This window comes from Vigna unguiculata, chromosome 1 (genome assembly GCF_004118075.2).
Source record: "Vigna unguiculata cultivar IT97K-499-35 chromosome 1, ASM411807v1, whole genome shotgun sequence".
Taxonomy (NCBI): Eukaryota; Viridiplantae; Streptophyta; class Magnoliopsida; order Fabales; family Fabaceae; genus Vigna; species Vigna unguiculata.
Window position 1 is genome coordinate 24,930,968 of NC_040279.1, and position 23,534 is coordinate 24,954,501.

Here is a 23,534-nt window from a genome sequence, read left to right on the forward strand (position 1 = left end):
GTTATTGTTAAAATAAAATGTAGGTATATTGTGTAATATGGTTCCATACAAAATAAGTACAACATGACATTTGTTAAAATTTTTAAATAAAAACACATGTAGAAATAAATACATGTATATTATACTAAAATTAAATGTATATGCACGAGTTGTTGTTAAAGTAAAAATGTAGGCATATTGTGTAATTTGGTCTTGTACAAAATAAATACATCATGAAATTGACGTTAAGAAAGTAGCTGCCACAAAGTTTAAGTTAAAAGTTGAACTATCATCTCAATTCAAAGTAGCAACTTATAAAAATACTTAAACTAATAATAATAATAATAATAATAATAATAATAATAATTTTAATATCAATGTTAATCCTAATAATAATAATAATAATAATTTTAATGTCAATGCTAAGGTTAATAATAATAATAGTACTAACATTATTACTATTAGTATTAATTCAAATAATAATATGATCATTTACAAAATATGCACATAATTGAAATATGGTCCTGTAAAAAATAAAAACATGAGATTGTGTTAAACTTTTTAAACAGAAACATATATAAATATCGACAAACAGATACAAAGCAATTGAAATATATTTATATATAAAATCAAAGATATTATTTTTTTAGATGAAAAATGTTAATATTAAAAAATAACATTTGAATCAATAGTTAAATATTAAAATAGTTAAAATTAAATACAAAACTACCACTACAAAATGTAATAAAACTTATTAAAAAGTAATTAAACATAAAAAACAACTACCTAAGTAACACATTAATAAAAATTACTAAAGACCATTTAAATAAAATAATATATATCACAGTAATAAATTATTAAAAAGTAGTGGATATAGATTGCTAAAATTAGTGTTTAAACATATTCGAAGGTATTATATATTAAAAAATAAACTTAAAATTTAAATTTAAAAATTTATATTATTTTTAAATAAATATAACATGAAATTGATGTTAAAATTTTTAAATCAAAACACATGTAGATAAAACACATGTATATTATATTAAAATAAAATGTGTATGTATGGGTCATTATTTAAGTAAGATGTATGCATATTATGTAATATGGTCTCGTACAAAATAAATACAACATGAAATTGATGTTAAAATTTTTAAATAAAAACACATGTATATTATATTAAAATGTGTATGGACGGGTCGTTATTAGAGTAAAATGTAAGCATATTATGTAATAGGGTCTCGTACAAAATAAATACAACATGAAATGGATGTTAAAATTTTTAAATAAAAACACATATAATATAATATATATATATATAAATATATATATATATATATATATATATATATATATATATATATAAATACATGTATATATTATTAAAATGAATGTAGATGTACGGTCATTATTAGAGTAAAATGTATATGTTATCCCGTGCATTTGTTTTTATTTTTTAATTTGTATTAAAAAATTAATATAATTATTATTAATTTAAATAAGTTATTTATTTATATAATATTATAATTATAAATCTAATATTTAAATAAAGAGCCGACTGATATGAAAAATAATCAAATAAATAATTATTGATGTTTTTTTATAAAAAATTAATTAAAATTAATAATATAATTTTAATATTGAATTTTTATGATAAAGTAATAGATTTAAAAAAATATAATTATCAAGGAGCAGTAGTAATAGTAATTATTATTATATTATTATTATTATTATTTTAATACTAATAATAAAATTAAAAAATAATATTTAAATATAAATTCATTTTTTGATGATAGCATGTAATACCTACATTATTATATTAATTAAAAAATGATATCGCATTCACTACAAGTTATCCGTCAGAGTAGTAAAATCGATTGATGTGGCTAAACTAAAAATCTATTTTACATTAAAAAGAAAATTTTAAAATACCACATATTTATCAATTATATTGATAATCGCATAAATTACGCAATACTATAAATATCTTGTAAAAATCATATATATCAAACTTAATTTTAGATTTCCTTTTGCACGTCATGCTTTAAGAGCACGAGCATTTCTTTTTTTATAAATTTCTACTTTACTTTTCATTAAAAGTTAAAGGTCATTAAATAAAATAAAAAATGCATATCGATCACTCAGGGATACAAATACCATCACACATTAACCTCTTTTACAATCCACCCGTCAAAGTATGAAGAACATTAAATTTTACTCCACCATTGCATCAACCAAAATTTCAACCGTAGGAACATCAAACTTTTCTTTGTTCTTACTGTACAATGTTATCACAAATATTAAAGTTATAATACATATGTTTTATTAAAAACAATTTTAAGGTTAATTCTTAAAATACCACAAAGTTATATAATATTGTTGTATACTTACATTAATTAATAAGCTTTTATGTGTTTGAGAAATTGTCTCCTAAAACCTAGCACTTAAAAGATCAAGCCACTTGTGTAGTCAATTGAGTATTTAATATTTTCAATATGAGGCTTAGGTACCCTATAATACGCTAACATCTATCAAGCTCATATCTAATATTACTCATATCTATTTATAAGTTCAAGGACCCAGATTTAAAGTGTAGTTGGACTTGTTTAAATATTTCAAAGAAATATGGGACTAACAAATTAATTTAAGCTTTATTCCATGATCTTGCAAGAATTTTTGAAATTGATCTTAACTAATTAATCAAATGAGTAGGTACTCATCTATCACAAATTAAGAAGTCTGCCATTTTTTATCTGTGAATTTCTGAAGCAGACTTAGTGGTTAAGCATAAGGAACCACTTCTCTCTAAATAGCTGTTAAATCTGAAAATGGTGTTGGTTTTAATCTGTGATACAATTTCACAATAAGTTAGGAACTGATACATAAATTAACAATCCATTTATTATGCGAAGACTTTCATAAATTAACTACTTTGACATCAAACTTCCTATATCAAAAGCTTATACTTTGATACAACCTTATCAGAATTAGCATCATGCTTCTGAGGAGCTTTCCACCGACTACCAAACCATGATTTTGCAACCATGGGTTTTATCGAAAAATAAAATTGCCCTCTTTAAGATAAATCTAGCTCCATAAATCTGCAATGCTTAACAAATAAAATATAAAATGAAATAGTTAAAAAGGCATTAATAATATTTTACTCATTTAAGAGAAATTTCAACCCGTATAAAAAATTTTCAAAGCTCAGATAATCGTCTCTAAATAATACCAATGAAACTATTAACACCAGATGTATACATGTATGAAAGGAAACAAAATAATGTCTATTGCGTTGCTACTTGACAATAAAAAAATTCAATAAAAAACTCTTAGACATGATAATGCACCAGACATTTCATACCACACGCTAAAATTAAACTTAAGGTTTAGAAATCTACAAACTTTAAAGCATTTCGTAGACATAATTGTACTTCATCATTAAGAACCATCTACATGCACACAACTGTTTAGCATGCTCAATATTTTCCATCTTAAAATTTGATTATTCTAACATCCTAAATTTCTAGAATGTTTAAAAACTCAAGGGATACATTGGTAGTATTACATGGATCCAAATTCATATCATTGTAGCATTACAGGATACATTGGCCCAAACACATTTTCTGCTCATCCTTAAATCTTCAGTAGACTATCAAAGGCAAAAAAAAAAAAAACAAAGTAGTACAACCTATATGACATATTGCAATTTCATTGTCAAATTCTGGAACATACTTGAATATATATGATGACAGAAGAAAATGAAGTAAGACTGAGAAGCAAACACAAACATATCCAAAGATAAGATGATCAAATCCACAAAATCAATTTCAAAATCACAAGCATTCTCTAAGAACATGGGAATAACACCTATAGTTGTTGAGCTAGCCTGCAAATTTTTTAATTAGCAAACATAATTACTTCATCAAATTCTAATAATTAGTTCGTAATATATAAGGTCATTCTATGATTATTTTAATATAACCCAAGAAAGGTCACAGTGATCACAACTTTGCTATACTTTCCTTGATATTTTATCAAAGGCAGAATCCAACATGAATAGATAATTATGATTATTTCGGTGTATTATGGTAAAATTTTATATTCATAGTTTTTTTATGCATGTACAGTAAAACCCAATGGTGATGTCTATGTAAAGTATTCATATTATTTGATGGAATTAGAATTATTATGAAGCGGAATAGGGATTAATACTCTGTATTAGGAATTAGAAGAATTATCTTTCAATTTTTTGACTTGGGATTGGGACTCACCAATGTCTCCATTGTCTTTATGGATTGAATGATAAAAGGAAGAACTAACCCTTCATTCTTCTAAAACAACAAAACAATATTGTGCATCTTCGACAATCAAAATTTCTATACTGAATCACATCATTAATCATTAAAAAGACAAAAAAAAATCAAATATGAAAACTATTATAATTATCTGATAGTTATATTTTGATTAACTAACTTAGGAACATTCTAAATTACAATGATCTGAATGAACAACAACTACTAACAAAAACATGCACATAACCCAACTCATTATTCATTTTTTGAGAAGATAGACTTCTTCTTTGTGTGCATGTTGCAACCTCTTTCTTTTAACATCCAAACACAGATTTGAGATATTGGATGCATAGGCATGCGACTTCTAGTTGAATCCAAGCAATAACTATAGTTAGTTTTTCCATATCTTTTACAATGTTCAATGCTTACCGAGAGTAAAAAACTAAAGGAAATAAGACTTCACAAATTTGGATCCTGTCATGGACCCTTATCAGACCTCATACAACCACCTTGATCTATTTAGTATAAGAAATTGTAGTCAAAGTTAAACTTCTGATTTAAATATTAACAAATAGCTACACTTAGTCATTTACCTAGTTTATATATTTAGTTAAATTTAGTTCTATGATTGAATGAAATCATATTTATTGGACATGAATAAAGTTTTTTTCTTTAAATTCACTAAAAAAAACAATACAACCCCTTCAGTAACAGCTATGTCAATCCATTCAATGAAGGGTGGGGTTAAATGCTGACCTAACTTAGTTCCAATGAGAATTACTGAACACCAGGTGCGTAATGCTTTAGCTTAGGGATCCACTAACAAAAGAAATAAAAAAAAAACAACTTCATCATTTATATCATAATAAGTGCATAAGTTGATTTAAATGGAAACCATTTTGACTGAATTTTTCACATGAAAGAAAAGAAACAAACCTTCTTAACAATATTTTCATGGCTAGCCTGATCCATTTCATTTCATTAGATGTCCATAAATATCATAACACACCCATCTGCATTCATATGTTCTTGCAAGGGACCATCACTTCCATGTGCATCCACCATAGAAGATACCATATTCAACAACTCACTTGACAAAGCTTTTGCAGCATCTCATCATCAACATAGTAGATACCAAACTGAAATGTCCATATAAATTACTTTAAGAGCACAAATTACACATTTTTTTGTCACTCTTCTCACATTACTTCATACAACCATGTTTTTAATTTGAATTCAAAAATATTGTTAAGTGGCTTGAGTAGTTAAGTTCAAACCATCAGAAGACAATAAACCCAAGACAAAAATAAAATCACAGAATAATTGTAATGTCTAAAATGTAGTAACTTCTGAAAACCATGAAAATAAAAGCAATACACAAAATTATTCATATATGAGCCTTAACACCATGAAAATAAGCAGATTAAACATTTGTCTTTAGATTTCAAAGAAAATGTCTTATACTCACCTCTAAAGCCTTTTTTCTCATCATATATAAACTTTAGTAAGTTTCTCACCAATCCCTTCATGGCAGTGCTAATGGCCTTACTGATCTGTGGAATAATAAAATAATAATATACTAAAGCAGTAAAAAACATATTTTGTTTCCCATCTTTTAAAGTTTGAAGAAAAAATTACAATGCACTTTTTTATATCTTTAAAATTTTAAACATGTGCAAAGCCAGCTATTTATATTTATGCTACATAGCTGCTTACCCCCAACAGCTTCGGATTCAACAAAACACGAAAATTGGGATTCACCATGTGATAAAACCTGAAATGTAGGTATAAGGGGAGGATCGCAAACCTGGAATGTTGGCTAAAATTAGAACTTGAGTTACTTCGAGTTCTAGTTTCAATAGTGTTAATAGTATGAAAGAACAAATTAAACCACAAAAATAAATATAATAAATAAAAGATTAAAATATAGTATTGTTTGTTTAATCAGGGTTGGGAACCATTGAATACCAACACCAAAGGTTTCTGCATTTAGTCTTGAACCATAAAAAATCCTCATCAGAAGAATAGATGTTGGTTAACATTAGATTTTGAATTACTTCCAGTACCAGTTTCAATAGTATCAACATTATGAAAGAACAAATTAAACCACAAAATAAATATAATAAATAAAAGATTAAACAATAGTACTGTTTCTTTAATTGGGGTCGGGAACCATTGAATACCAACATCAAAAGTTTTTGCATTCAGTCCTACACCATAAAAACTCATCAGAAGAATAAAAAAAAACTATAAAAGCATAACTTTGAAAAAACCAAAAAAATTGAAAAATAACATATTAAAGCATAAATAAATAAGTAATACAGAAAAAAATGTTACCTTTTGTTCAATCCACAACAATAATATGTAAAACTAAACTTTCAAGAACATCATATTTGTAGATCATTGTATGAACCAATTTGGAGTAGCCAGATGACACTTTCAACACATAAACATGAAATAAAGGAAAATTATAGAAGAAAGGAAAAAGGGTAACGATTAGAAAAGGAAAAGTAGAAGAACCTACCATGGTTGGAGAGTCGTAGAAAAAGCTTGAAGAATGAAATAATAAAGGCGTTGTAATCCAAAACCATGTCAACAGTTATTAATGGAGAAGGGTGGAAGAGGATTTGAAGAGTTTTTGGCAGAGGAAGACAAAAAAAATTAAGAGAATAGGTTGTGAAATAAAAGATTCTTTTTTTGAATGGAATTGTGAGGGGACTGAGATATGAGAAGAAAGAATGTCATACCTAAGGAAACTGGAGAAAAGAGAAAAGAAGAAGTATGATCCATACGTAGACAACGCAACCACCCAACACTACCCTTAGAATTAAAAAATCATCTCAAACCAACTGAACTCAGATTATTAATGCATCCAACATCAATCAAATTATACAGAGTATTCTCTCCATCCAACACTCAAATAGGCGAAAAAGAGCAAATTACTTTAATCTTTAGAAATTCAAATGAAACTGAGGCCAGAGAAGAGAGTTACATCAGTAAATACTCACGGTTTTAGTTCAGCTCACGAGTTCTATCTAAAAGAAAGCAAAGTTATGAAAAAACCTGTAAAATGAACAAGTGTCAACAAATTAAGTTAGGATATTTAAATAATATCCAGATGTATTTGTTTTCATATAGTTTAGATATATAATAAATATTCTGACTTCATATTTCCGAGAAATAAATGTGTTCCAAAATTTTTGAAGTTTGTATTCGCAACTGCAATTGTTGCTTAGAGAGTCCAAAAAATGAGTACTAAGAATTGCAACAAAACGATGGTAATTTCAACTCAATGATGAAGGGTGTGGTAACCACCAACTTATTACTGGCTTCCTCGAGAATCCACTCCATTTTAAGGTAAAATAATGTGTTTGTTTAATATAACATTGAAACCTATTTATTATCCTATAAACACAATTTTAAGCAGTTTTTTCCCTTTTCTCGTATTACGCCAGGTTTTGTTATCTCAGATTATAAGTGTATTCATCAAATTACCGATCCACCTCATTCAAATGTCACTTTTTCAGTTGAAGCAGGAAAAGAAGCAGGAATTTCTTCGGACATTGACATCATAGTTTAAGCCAAAAGTACCTGAATTGACGAATATAGTTCCTGTAAGAACACATTTAATAATATTATACAAACTTAACTTGGTTATGCAGTTCATAAATCCAAGGCTTTACATAGAATTCATACGAGAACTAGTTATATTGTTCCAATGGTGGTGAGATTTCATGTATGACACATAAGCGTGTGACTTTTAATTAAAAGAACCAACGAGTAATTTAGTTAATAATAAAGGATAAAATAGTAATTGAATTAATGAAGAGTAGTTTATTTATGATAACTACTATTAGATGGGCCTAGCATAATCGTTTGGTTAATTAAACTAATCAAGAGTAGTATATTTATGATAACTACTATTAAATGATCTATGATTTATGTCTATACACGAGAAAAATTATTAGATTTATTGACAAAATTTTACCGATATATTTATTTTCGTCAATAAATTAATATATTCATGAATTTTATCAATGAATTTTTAACTATTACTTATTAATATATTTTATCGATTAATATATTTATGTCAGTAAAATCCATTAATAACTCTTTCACCTAAACTTTATTAAGTAAATTAATTATAGAGAAGATTTATCCAAATTTTCTTTGATTATTTTTTATATTAGTTATTAATATTTTATTATTTTTTAATTTTTGTGTTATTTAATTAATTAATTCACTTAAATTTTATTATAAAAATAAATTCAATTATGGAAGATATTTATCCTAAGTATTTCTTCTTTATAATATAAGACTTTTTCACTATTAATTGATATTTTATTATTTTTGTAATTTTGTGTTATTTAATTAATTTATTCATTTGAATTTTATAGATAAAAATAATTTTAATTATAAAAAAATTATCCTAACTTTTTTTATATTATAAGATTTTTTTTTTTACTATTAATTATTGATATTTTATTATTCTTTTAACTTTTATGTTATTTAACTAATTAATTCATTTAAATTTTATAGACAAAAGTTATTTTAATTATAATTTTAATTATAGAAAAACAATTACTTCATATTGTTTTTTATAATATAAGATTTTTATCATTATTAATTATTGATATAAAATTTAAATTTATTTGAGTGATTATATTAAGTTTCCTAAGAGTTTATTTTAATGTTCTGTAACAATTTGTTTATGTTAACGAAACTTGTCTTTTGTTTAACAATTTCCCTCTCATCTTCTTCTTCGTTAAGTCCATGTGAGGAAATCCCTACAACACTGCCTTTGACTCATGAGTCTTCTCCGTCGGGGTAACCGGTGATGACGCCAGACACCTCCATGGTCATCACTGGCATCGCTGTCGAACCACCTCATGTGTCCCGTCCCATTGATCTGATACATTCCATTTGATATTTCTTGTTTTGATTTGGGTTGTGTTTGTAAATTGATAATTGATTAGGTTGGAAATATAAAAATTTGGGAAATGTGATTAATGCGTTATGGTGTTTGGCCGTGGTTGATGAGTGTAGAGTTTGATGAGGTCATGTGATGAAATTTCAGCTCTGTGGTTTGTGATCTTTTATGTTAATGGATTGTCTTTATGTATGTTGAATGGTGATAAGTCTAAATGGTGTTTGATGATGGGTGTTGGAAATTGAATTGCAATTATACGCTGAATTCATCAAAGCTCTAAAGAAACAAATAAAAATCTAAGAAAGGGAAGATAACCAGTGATCGAACAATTCATCGTGGGATAGTCGGTGTAATTACTAATGGATTCTTCGTCAGTAATTATCGAAGGATATATTCGTCGGTAAATATTACATATTGCACTTTTATGGATAAAATTTTATTCATGGATAATCTGTCAAAAAAATGTTATTATTGACGAATTTTTGTAGCACTAGTGCAGGAAAGGAAAATGACAACGGTTATTTCTCACTTTTGACTTCAGGTTTGCACCCGAGGCATATACTGCAGAAATAAAAAGACAATCTTTTATGCCTCGGTTATCCACCCGAGGCATCTTGCAAAGTTATTGCCTCGATTTCCACCAACCGAGGCCTAAGAGTGTATCAGAAATAATAATAAAAAATTATATAGATTTACTGTCTCGGTTCTGGTCCAACCGAGGCATATAACATAGATTTATTGCCTTGGTTCTTGTCCAATTGAGGCATATGATTTATTAAAAAAAAGTAAAATCGTTATATCTCTTTGCCTCGGTTTTGGTTACAACTGAGGCATAAAGTTGTCATTTTTTTTTTTTAAATTCTGATGTTGTTTTATTGATAATCACCACATTTAACCTGCAAATTTTCAACCAGAAAACCAAAACCAACCAGAAACAAAAGCCAAATGCTATTCAAATAGAAAATGTGACAAAATACTTAAATACTATCCATATTAATGCAAGACACATTACAATTTCATATGCTACCATAAACAAATGTACTAAGTACTATTGTACATTTGTATAATGTACTTTGCACAAACTATCCTTAAATATTTGTTGAACTTGGTGGGGATTGATGTAGTGGTATTGAATCTCTGCACACAAGAGAATAATTTAAATTAGTATATAAACTAAGACAAAATTGCAAATAAGTATTTGATATAGTGAAACTATTACCGTTTCCCAACCACTTGTGATACGAGCATGTACAACGGTTGATATCCATTGCATTACATAGTAACCGCACTCATATGAGTCGATTTATAAATTACACTACAATACAATTATAAGTAATTGAGAAAATAAAGAAATTGAATAACTATAATACTATAGACAAGTTTTTGTAGTGATATAAATCATATACGTTATGATAAATACTTATGTTTCTCTATCCTAAATTCATTAAGAAGTAAGAGATACTATGGAATAGTGAGTTAAAAAGGGTAAAATCTTGGATTGTCATTCATCTAATTTGATCTCTATAACTTTGAAGAATAATCTCTCGTAGAAACAAAGGATGAAGTCATTAGTCTTATCGAATCTCTAAAAGGGTGATCTCTCTTGAAGAGAGGTATACATATTCTCCGATATATGTGAGAATAAAGTAATTTTAAAATCCTACTTTGATATTTTATATGATGTAATTATCAATCACTATTAAGTTTTAAGTTATATTTTTAGATGTGGTAGCTATGTTTTTAAACTAATAAGTATAATTGATCATGCACCCATAAGAATTTTCTAAAAGCCTTATTGTTATACATTCATTAGATATCTTAGGATTTTAGTTAACTATAATGAATCAAGTGTTAAGTTGAGAGTCTTACATTGGGTTGAAATAATTGAGATTAATAATGTATAGGTTTAATTATGCCTTTTAGGGGTGACAATTTGGGGTGGGTCAAGCAGGCTAGTCCGTAGAACAAAAAAATGCAGGTCGGGCTGGGATGCTGAACCCGTTGGCTCGCACAGGCCTGCAGCCTGCGCGAGCTAAAGGTGAGGTGGGATGGCCCGTTGGCCCATTTACAAAGTGAAATATTCTCCCTTTTCAATCCTCACATCATTCATGACATTGTTTTTGTAAGTTCCTTTTATTATTATTATTATTATTATTATTATGTATAATCATTGTATATAAGATAATGATTTTAGTTCTTGAATATGGAATATCTTTTTATGCAGTTTTAGGTTAACAAATTTGTATCTGTCTTGTAAGGTGACATGTTACTATTGTACTTTAAATATAATCTTTGTTGTTATTGTTTCTTATATTTGATTAGTTAGACTAATTAAAATTATCTCGATAGAAAATAAATATCAATTATTATGGAAAAAAAATTTCATTACAAAAAGGTTTTATTTTGCTCATCACCAATGCGGGCCAACCAACGAGCTTGTGGGCCAACCCGTTGGGTGGGGCGTGTAACGTTCTAGCCGGAAATTACTTTTTAAAAATAAAAGAAAATAAATTTAACAAAACAACCTCCTTTATTTAGTACGATTTCCCAAAATGCGGGAAAATTTAAATCTTTAAGTTCAACGCGCCAAACCAGAAAATATAATTCACGGCAATACAGTATTACAAGTATAATTGTCTATGAAACTATTACAATAGATTCCATAGTCTGACAAAATAAATCAGTGAAAATCCCCAAGTGATCCCCACTCCGTTTCTATGCATCAGCCTGCTCACCTGCATCAACATCTGCTCCCATGTAACAAGTTACATGATCATCGCCAAACACACATAGATAGGGTGAGCTCATTTAAATAAAACCAAACAAATATCATATTAAGCACATCATCTCAATATTATAACTCAGGTTAGTGTTTTTCCCTTTTTTCCTTTAGTTCCTCACTTCCAACACTTGCATTGGACGTCTATCATTTCTATACTCTTTAGGTGAGATCAATGATCAATCTTTGCTACACGAGTGTCTACTCACCCCTCCGAATACAGGCCACCACCTAGTAGTCTACACGTGGGAATAACTTCGCCACGACATCTCACCGCGACACCAAGTGGAGTTCCCCAAAACGAACCTAAGTTCGTAGTTGTTCCCAAACTACCAAAAACTCTATCAGATGCATTGAAGAGGGCAATCATCCGAAACCTCACCGTACGAGCCACTACTCGCACACTCCACTGGACTTCCTAAACCACCAGGCTATAACCTATAATGGCCACGTGTTCCCCAATACAAGATGCACTCGTAACTGGGCCCCCAGCCAAAGCATCGCATCATGAACATCACCTAAAGTCGTGTAGAAATCCTCCTCACGCGCCAACACTACACCAAAACCGCCTGGCGCGCATCTCACGTCGCTAAGCGGAATCTGGTTCCAAACTGCCTGGCGGGCATCTCACACCGCCAGGCGCCAAGCGCCATACAAGAGCTCTGCTGCTCCGTCACCGCCTGAAGGACTCCACCCTGCCTTATGATCACACAGTCTAATATTTATATAAACTCATGCCACCACAATTTGGTTGATATTATACATGTACTTTAATAACAACCCACAACCACAAAACTATGTATAGAGGAAAATTGCACCATCCATACCCTAATACACAAAATCCATCTCACTTTTACCAAATTAGCATACATTCTGAATTTAACTTATCATATGCAACCAAACGTCCACAATCAGCCACTAACCTCTATCACACTTAACCCCTTTCATTTATTTTAATCTCTCCTAGTCTCTTTTATGTCAAATTCTTCTTACCTGCTTAGTTTTAATCATACATGTAGCAATTCACTAATTAAACACCCAATGACACAAACCCATACAAAACCACCAAAACAGAAAGTACTGACAAGCCGCCTGGTGGCAGTTCATGCGCCGCCAGGTGGTGCATGCATATCTGGGTTATATCCAAATTTTTCCTGCACTGAAATGCATCCAAACCTTCCAATCACAATTCCCCCCTTCATACTGACATAATTTTATATCTAAACATCATCCAGAGTTCATACATCATACATATTAACATCAATTCTGCAAAACCAGCCCACCATTCATTGACATAATTCATGTTTATTTATCACCGATCCCAACATAAACCCTAACCCCCAATTCCATTTGCAAGTTCATGCAATTTTCATCAATTTAGTAACTTTCAATCGTAATTCATCATGCCAATCATATACGCACCATGAAAATTCAATCCAAACATCATCACACCAATGAAACGCCAAAAACCAGAAAAATTTAGGCAACACAGTTCGTGCCGCCTGGCGGGTCGCCTTTAGCCGCCAAGCGGTTCATAGAGAAAACCCAGAATTTGGGTTGTGGCGCATATGTCGCTTGACGAGCTTTCCCGACGCTGCCAGGCGATTTCTGGAATTTCCAGAACACGACGAATTTTAAAGGAAAACAAAGACAGATGCATTCCATTCATCATATTTATCACACGAGCATATAATTAACATACAAAACATAGAATAGAACTCCCCTAACCTGGTTTTCCTTGCCAAATTTGAGAATTCCTACACTTCCAAATCCTTAGCAATGAGTCTCTCCTTGACTTCTTCCAATCTCCTTCCCAACTTGATACCACTCTCTCCCCACTCTCTGTTTTCAGTGTTATAGGTGTGTTTCTGCAAAATGTTCCTCTACCTCTCTAATTTCTCTCTTATTTCCATTCTAAAACCTTAATTTTAATGCCCATTAAGAGAAAAACGAAAATTTACATTAATCTTGTGATTAGCAAAAAGAAGTCATTTTTGCTTAAGCTAAGGTTTAAACCCATCACCACACAATTACAATTCAAGTGCATAACCAATTCAACCAAGTCATATTTCATGATAATATTCATATATTAAAAATTATATCCCTACTTATCACGCCCAAGCACATCTTAAAAAGGATACAAAAAATAAATAACACATCAATGGCATACATAAGACTCAAACCCAAGTCCTTTCACATAATTAAAGTACTCTCAACCATTTTAGCTAATACTTTACCACGTCATGAAGGTTAGCATTTAATGTCATAAAGGCTTCTCCTACCCGCATTTATTAAATAGTTATTTAAATTTAGTGGGTCTTACAGGGCGGGCCAACCCGACCCACCCTTTGCGGGCCAAAACGTGGGGCAGGCCAAAACGGGTCGGGCTAGCCTGGTTTGCCATCCCTAATGCTTTTGGTCTCATTTTCGTACAAAAATTTTAAATTGGTCTCCCAATTTTTATTTTTTTTAATTAAGTCCCTATTTTTGAAAATGTGATCTAATTTGGTCATTTTTTGTTAGTATTTTGCTAACAAAGTTAAAGAAATGTTACCTCTTAGTTCATGTTTTGTTATTTAGTTTTTGTTTTTATTTTTTAAAATTTTGTAAACGAAATCCACATGTCAAAGCGTAATGCAATGTAGTAATGAGTGGTAGTGTGATGTAATATTGACAGTGCCACCTGTCAGTATCAGCGTTAAGTGTCATTGTCTTAATTTTAATTTGGTCTCTGTATTTATTATTTTGATTCAATTTAATCTCAATTTTTTTAAAAAAGGAGCAATTTCGTCCCTCTCTAATAAATTTAATTTTTATACAAATTTTATATTGATATTTTTTAAAATATTTTTGAAATTATTTTTAAATCAACTCTAACATTTGTATAGAAATGATTAAATGTTGTAGTGTTTTTGTTTATAAATTTATTCACAACTATTTTGAATATAAATTCGAATAGATAATATTAAATTATGATGTAATAAAATATTAATACAAGTAAATTTAAAATTTTAAAATAAAATTTAAATAAAGTTCAATGTAAAATATAAAGTTAAATAAACTTAATCTTATTAAAAATACTTTTAAATAAAGTTAGTTTAAAAATAATTCTTCAAATGTTTAATAAAATATCAATTTTAATAAAAATATCAGTATTCCAATCATATAAAATTAAAGTTTTTATCAGGAGAGAGACAAAATTATTTTATTTAAAAAATGAGACTAAATTGAATCAAAATAACAAATACAGAGAAGTAATTGAGATTAAAGCAATGACATTTGACGTTGACACTAACACATGATACTGTCACTATCACATGACACGTAGACAATTAAAAAAAACAAAAAGAAGGAGGAATCAACACGTGACATATCTTTAACGTCGTTGGTACAGTACTAACAGAAATTATTAAATTACATTATTTTTTCAAAAATTGGGACCTAATTAAGAAAAATAAAAATTGAAAGACCATTTTGAAATTTTCTAATCAAAATGAAGATCGAAAACATAATTAAATGTAATATATAAAAAAAAAATATCTACAAAGGTATTGTTTTAAGATTTTGGATTAGAAGTATTGTTACATCACTTGTATGTGTTGACTCATGACTCAACCAATCTATGGATCTATGTCTCTTTGATTACCTGTGGACTTTTTCCCCTTTATATTCACTTGAAGAATCCAACAATCGACTTTGTTTGTGGATAAAATACTTAGATTTTGAAAAGAAGTTTGGAATATGGTAAAGACTCACACTTCAAGGTGTGATCGTCGGAAATTAAGTGGTGAATTGGGAATATCCTAAGAAAAATGAAGAATATAAAAAAATAAAATGTATGTACTAGAATTATAGATTATAAATGGAATCACATCTCTTACATTATTGTTTCGAAAGAAGATAAATGACTTTATGTACTCGTTAAATGTAAAAGTAGCATTAATAATACGTGTTTTAATATAAGAAATTATTATGAAATCATTCGAGGTTATCATGAAAAAGAAAATTAGATGTAGGTTAATTTAAGTGAACCAATATAAAATAAAATAAATGTTCATTACTCTTGTTATTACATGTTTATACTACCTAGCTTAAGCCTTCCTTTACGGAACTAGGTGATGATAGGGGAGCCACGGCTCCCCATTTTTTTTTTTAATTTTTTTTACCTATATTTATATATTTTTTAAAATTATATTATATATTATTTATATTAAGATTATATTATGGAAAATTATAATAAAAGATAAATAAAAAATTTTAATGGAGACATTAATTTATAAAAGAGATTAGGTTTTTTTTTTCTGACTATAAGATCTTTCCACCATGTAAATTATCATGAAAGTCTGTGAAAAAAGATAAATACAAAGAGATAAATTGAGAAATAGAGGTTGGAAACACATAGATTGAGATTGTGTATACATTTTTGCATGATCTCTCACAAATCAAGGTTAGTATCTTATTATGATTTATGTATGTTAGTTTATGATTCTTTTTAGGATGTTTCTTTCAAATTAAGTTTATCCCAAATTAATATAAACCCTAATTATGATTTTAGGGATTCTTTTATGAAATTGGTATGAACCCTAATTATAATTTTTCCTAAATTATTATAACCCTTAATTATAAAATTTAGGGATTTTGTGTTTTTCGCTACTTATGGTAATTTTTTTTAAGTTTTGAATTTATATAATATTACTTATTTAATTAAAGTAGTATGAGTTTTGTTATGTTTTGCATTGTGATAATTGTGATTTGTGAATATAAATTTTATTTTTTCTAAATAAGTGAGAGGTGATAAATTTATATTAGAAAAATTATGATAAAAAGTAAAAAAATTGATTCTTTTTTTTTCAAAGAGGAAGGTTTGTGATAAAGATAAAAAAAATGCATTTACGTTAACTTGAGAAATTTAATAAGAACCAAGAATTTAAGACAATAAAAAACAAATCTCTAAAGTTCTCAGAGTTACATATCATGAATTTAAAAATTCATTGGAACGTGATCTGGAAAAAACGACATCAAATTTGACAATACCACCAAATCAAATTGATGAGATACGAATGACTTATCTACAATGGTATTCATGGTTTGGTATCATGATATAATAGCATGATATAATAGTGAATGATAGTATTTTTTTGAATTTTACTATTATGTGTGTTTGTTTTAAGAAAAGGAAATGAAGAGAAAAAATGAAGAGTTTTTTTTCTAAAGAAAAATTATATATAACAAATCTAATTTGACTCCTACATTTTTAGTCCAAATTCCGTCACTCCTTTATGTAAGCACTTATGAAGTTGCTTTTAGAATAGTTTATGTCCCCACAAAAGTTATCTATTAGACTAGCTATGTGATAGGTGGTTTTCCAAATCATTCTACAAAAAGTTTGTATATACTCTATTTAACCCAACTTTTCTTACTTCATCAAATCTCTATAAGATTTATCTAACAAAAATTAAATATTTAAAATATATCAATGGTGACAAACATTTCTAGTGGTGGTGGTAAAAAAATAGGTGATATTTATAAATGTGGTCATGACTTAGACATTAATGGTAATGGTAGTCATAATTTTTAAATTCAATGACTAAGTGGTGATGACAACTATGTTAGTCATGAGAACAATAACCACAGTGAAACAGCTCAAGAAAATAGCTTCTTTTATTAATGAGTGGGTGAGATTTAAAAAATGACTAGGTTAATTAAGTAATTCAACCCACTTGTCCATTTTTTGGCGTCTCTTATCTAGTGTGCCGAACCATTTCTCTTAAATAAAAAAAAATCAAATAGTTAAGTTTAAATTGTTATTATATAATAATTTTAAGTTCTTTTAATGCTTACAAAGTCAAAATATATTTTACTATAGTTAGTTTATTATAAAATCTCAAATTTTCTAATATTAATATGAATTTTTATATTTAATTTAAATGTTGGTAAAGTTATTGGAATAAATATCAATTTTCTTTCTTAAAAAATGTACAAGAAATGAAAAACAGATATCTAAAAGAAGTGTTGTCTTTCAAAATAGGCTTGCACACTTCATTATGCTTAACTAAATTACCCAACTCAACTTTTTAATCATGATTCCTCTGTGTATAACAGAAAGAGCAAATACATTATTTTGTAGTTTTTTTAAGGATGTCGATGAATAGAATAAAGGGAATTTGTACTGCAATAGGTAATGGTTATTATACATTAAATGAACCAACTCTGCCAAATGAAGCAATGAATTTGGAACTTCTGAACCGAACAAAAGTGAGAACATAAGAACCATCTTTTAAATATTAGACAAATGCTACAAAAAGTAGAACTGAATTTTGAAAAGAAAATTATTCATTTGACTAAGGGTTGGTAACAAACAAGCTTAAACAGAAAAACTTATATGCTCAACAAAAAAAAAAACTACAGGATCCAAATTGTTAGGTTTATAGAAAAGGTTCAAATAGAAAAATACAACACCAATAAAACTTGAACCCAATCACATAAATCATTAACACCACTTTCAACTAAAAATCTTAAAACAATAAGTTTATGAGTCTTTATTCTTAATTTTAACCAATCTATAAGTCTTCATTATGCTTTACTTTATCAATTTTAACCAATTTAAGACTTAATCTCATACTTGAATCTCTAACACAAATATCATACAAAAACTTTCAAAAGATATATTTTACCTCTAAAAAAAGACTCATTAAGTAACTAATCTTGCTCAGTAATATGCAGTCAATCTAAGTTCCGAGCGCAAGATTTTTTGATTTGAGAGAATGTGAACACTTTTGAGCATCCAAATGCAACCTACCATGTGTAAAGAAATATTTTATAATTCTTATTAGAGATAATGACAGAGAAAGACCTTTGACAAGAGATAAAAATGAGAACATAGATGGCACGTGAAACAACGTTTGATGATTGTACAAATTCAAAAACAAGTTTTGAAAAAAACTATTATTTTAAAAAGATTTGTCTGTATGCTAAGGACCCTTTCATCAGCCGACAAGAAGGCCATCATATTAGTCAAAAGTGGAGGGCAGCAATGTCCATTATTACGCCTGCGTTGATCCTAATGATTGTTATTATCAGAGCATGGTCTTGACCATGCTTGTTACTTTTCATCCATGATAAGATGTTGCATTTTGAAACAAACACAAAAATTAGAACAACTGGGCCAATACAATATAGTGATAGTTCTTTACAATTTTCATAAATTGCATCAGCAAAGCAATGGAAAATTCTGTAGTCTGCATGTTGGTAATTTCCCACGTAAATCTTTGAACCAAGTTATACATGCAAAACTATTTTTTTGACATAGGAAACACAGTTGCACAACACACCTATAATTTCCTTTTCACAAAAAGAAATAGAGAAAGCCAAAATTACCAATGCTAAAAATTACATATAAGCAACAACCAGAACACCAGATTGAGAAAAGAATACAAAAAATAGGATTGAAAATGAATCACCGCACTTGCCACTTGCATCTAACTGTTGAAGGACAGAAAGAAAGCAGTGAATGCTCAAATAGTTTGAAAAACACGTTCTGAAAGACCTGATGAAGTGACTTCATTACCAGAATTCTGGCCTATGCAGCAGCCACCGACGGTTCCTGCATCAATGAATAAAGCCATGATATTAAAAATATATTATCTTCTGCTCATTATTCATTTTCCTTAACAAAAGAAAAATTATAGCTTTAAAATTTGACAAAGGTTAGTTCCGGTTTTTCAAGTGTTTCTCAAATGGTTCTCCAATTACGAAGTTTCACCTCGATAATCTATATGATAAAAATTTGAATTAATAATTAACATAATTATCAAGATATAACTTGAATTATGTCTGGAAAACAATATCACAAATACTTACAGAACTATGTCCAAGTTTAGTGCTTAAAATTTCTTTTATCTTTATTACTAATATTGCAAGAGCATATCAAACCTTTGTTGTCAAGTTTGAGACAGCCAAGTTAAATTTTTCTCTAGTTTTAGAACTTGCAACGTGTCCAGCCTTTGCCACCTTGCTAAAAGCACCATTTAACCATGCTGTTCCAGCAGTCACATATCTGCACCAGACAAAGACAATCCATTAACAAGTATATCTACCTTATTATCACATCCAAACAACACTCAAGGAACATCATGCATATTTCTCATTTTCCTCCAACCTGTAGTTGTTAATACATGTAGCAACTAAAGAAATTTCTAAATTTTACTACACTTTGTATTTCTTGTTTGGATCTCACCACAAACTCATCAAAATTTCATGGAGAAATCCAAGAGCAGAAATGGAGATCATGCACCATATTCAACCATACCTGCTTGTTTTGACAGCTGATCCAGTGTCATTCAGCTTCCTCTCCGCTGCAATTATTGCTGCCATTGTTTTATCTGAAACATGAAGCCTCTGATCCACAGATTTGACTTTCTGATTCACTGCAGCAATGCCTACTGTCCATTTCTCAGTTAGTCCAACTTTCTTGTCAAAAGAAATGACCTTTGCAGATGCATTGGCAGTCAATTGGTGCTTTTCATCAAATGCTTTAGCTTTGTTCACAGCATCCTGCCTTATTGCTGAACCTTTTGCCAGCATACTTGTAACTGCATCTTGTGCTTTGGTAAGGTAGATTCTTCTATTGGTGGGGCTGGCTTTCCCTTCCTGAAAGAGGTATAATATAGCAGACCGTGAACTCAATCAGAGAAAACCGTGAACAGCTCTAGTAATTATTGCCGAGCTACAAAATTAATGGAATGATCCTCTGAAGATTACAAGTAAAAGATGCAAGATTGACACATTGGAAGAAGCCTCAATATTTAGATGCAATTGAGGTAACTTGCAACAAACAAAATATCATGACAGGGACTTTCTTCACTAGTTTCAGAATGCAAAGTCCAGTAATCTGGTATATCCAAAACACACTCCAATGAACTAACAAAGCGCTGGGTATAATATAAATAAATTCAATACGACTTTTTAGTCTACTCCAAATGCCAATGAAGAAAAATCCATTGGGAGAAAAAGATTATGCAAAATCTTAATCAGGTTTCTGGATTTACCTCAATATCTGTGGAGACATTTTCAGAAGGAGCAAAGTTTATAGAATTTTCTACCACCCTTTCTTCCTGCATAAATTGCTTCTGATAAGCACTAAATTTTATGTCAATTAGTGCATATATGATATTATAGTTCTTGGATTTCTTACCTGCATCTCATGATTTGGTACATAGTTATCAGCTGGAGTTATCCTCACAACTTGGTCCACTATTGTTGCTCCCTGAGAAAAAGAACAAATTTTTTACTCGCACAAGCCAAAAACTGCAAAGGCATATATAAGATTTATATCTTCCCAAAATTTAACATCAAGACCAAAATGTTATGGTGCTATATGAAAACAGGCCAGAGAGGAATTGACTTAATTCATAGAGATATCCAAATAGACATTGCTAAGAAAATACAGACCTTTCTAATGTAAAAAATGGTTAGGCTCTGTCATTCGTAATTTTAATGTTCAACATATCTGTGTTTTCAAATGAAAATGCCGTGATGCTAGCAAAACAGCTACTAAAAGTTTAAAAATACAACACAACAACTTCCATATGCTTGCAATCTTCTTTAACATAAGCTATAAAATGGTATGTTGATTCTAAAGGATTTTAATTTAAGATCTCCTTCTAGAATCAGTCTCCTTCCATTTCTTAAGTGAGCTGCATTATATGAAAGTGATCCCTTTCAACCATCCGTCACATCCAGTACACAATACCTAGTACCTACCATGATTACAAATCCAACTCGATAATCTACCATAGCTCCAACAATGTCGTAAAAGGAAAAGTGGCATTACCGATAACAATAATGCAATTTCAAGTGCTTTGGGATCTTTAAATGTCACATATGCAGTTTTTGATTTTCCATCTTCACTGCAATAAAACAGACAACACAATAAGCTATCATAATACAGATTTGACTTCTTTCAGCTGACTCGGAAAAAAAGAAATCGTAAGTTCAATAATTGAATGAACTTTGAATACACAAGAAGAGTTCAAATCCTAAAGTAGAAGAATACTTTGAGTTTATCTTCAATTACTTTGCTTTAGACTAAGATAAGGTAAAAAAAGACAACAGAAGATTAATGCACTTCGACAGCACAGTTTACCCTATCAGCTTAATTAATTAAAAAATTATACCTTACCTGTCCTTTGTTTTATTTTCCTTTAATTAATACGGTTTTATATCATTAAAATCAAAACTAAGAGCACCCCATGATTTCTTCTCTGAATTTTCCAACCCCTTCCCCCTTTCTTTTGCCTTTCTGAGCACCCTTCAATCACCAGTAGGGAGGATTACAACTAGCAGAAACCCAATTCAAGCAACGAAGAAGAGGCAAAAAAATATCGGTACAAAAACTACCCACCTGAGGATCTCAACATGCTCAATTTCTCCAGAAAAGGAGAAGAACTCGTGAATCTCTCTCTCACCAGCTAGATCTGAAAGCTGCTTAACTTGAACAGTCCTCGTCTGCAATAATCAACACCCAGAAACAGAAAATCAAATAATGCACCAATTCCAACAAGAAAAGGGTGAAAAGACGGGATTTTGAATTCGAAGAAGAAGTAAGAGCTTGTTACCTCAGTTGCCTGCATTGCGATTTACACAGCTGAAGCTGTTTCTGTACAGAGAGCAGAGTTGGGGAAGAGAGAGAAAAGGGTGGCGCGTGTTAAGTTCTCGGGAGTGGTTTTGTGCCACCGAAGAGAACAGAGTTGTGTTGAAGAAGAACACAGAGAGAAAGAGAAAGAAATTACAGAGAATGTGTGATGTTTAGAATGTAATCATGTCCCAGGTACCTCGTAAAGACCAGAAAGAACAATGCAGTGATTCTCACGTAAATTCCACAATTGTCCCTCTAAAGTTTTGCCCATTAACTTTTTTTATTACTAACACAAAAGTTAATTTCTATGTAATTTCACATTATTTCTAAAATAACTATTATTATGCGGACACATAACTTTACAGTGCATAATAACTTATAATTAAATGACGAAAAAATTATATTATAACTGCTTAAACTATTTATTCTTAAAATTTTGGAATAAAGTCATGTGAAGATTCTTCTAATAAAAAAAGTATATGTTGGCTTATTTGTTAACCTTTCCGTTGTAATACGGGAACGCGATTATCAATAAAGCAATAAACCATCTAAATTGGGTAAAATTTTAAATAATTTGTAGGGCTTTTATTATGTGTAAGTTATTTTCTGGTTAATGGACTAAAAAATCTCAAGAAGAAAGATTTTGTCAAAATTCTTAAAAGAATAGGTAAATAATATTAAATGTGATGGCCTTTTGAAATAGTTATATATCTATGAAATTTAAATTGAAAGTACTACTATAATCTATAATATTCCTTGTATGAACTAATTCTAAGTAGCATTTTTAATTAAATTATAAATATGAAGGTAAATATCGTTTAATATAATAAATATTATATATTTTACTTTTCGTATAATGGAAAATAAATTACTGCTTCAATACAAAAATTGTATTATGTTAATTTTATTTGAATTTAG

The 23,534-nt window shown here is 29.3% G+C and overlaps 1 protein-coding gene across 1 annotated transcript; it reads right to left on the reverse strand.

Annotated features, from left to right (window-relative positions):
* Positions 1-19,131: 19,131 nt before the first annotated feature.
* LOC114164718 (binding partner of ACD11 1) lies at positions 19,132-22,845 on the reverse strand. Its single transcript, XM_028049469.1, has 8 exons — positions 22,597-22,845; positions 22,383-22,486; positions 21,813-21,888; positions 21,174-21,245; positions 21,028-21,093; positions 20,289-20,629; positions 19,913-20,036; positions 19,132-19,583 (listed from the first exon to the last, which is right to left on the reverse strand). The coding sequence occupies exons 1-8, from the start codon at positions 22,609-22,611 to the stop codon at positions 19,560-19,562; spliced, it is 822 nt and encodes a 273-aa protein (XP_027905270.1). The 5' UTR covers positions 22,612-22,845; the 3' UTR covers positions 19,132-19,559.
* Positions 22,846-23,534: the final 689 nt, after the last annotated feature.

Excerpts from the sequence above, each read along its gene's own strand:
- LOC114164718 (XM_028049469.1), bottom strand. Across the intron at positions 21,246-21,812 it reads AAATTGCATTATTGTTATCG|GGAGCAACAATAGTGGACCA; the intron begins GTAATGCCACTT and ends TCTTTTTCTCAG. Across the intron at positions 19,584-19,912 it reads TCTCAAACTTGACAACAAAG|GAACCGTCGGTGGCTGCTGC; the intron begins GTTTGATATGCT and ends TCATTGATGCAG.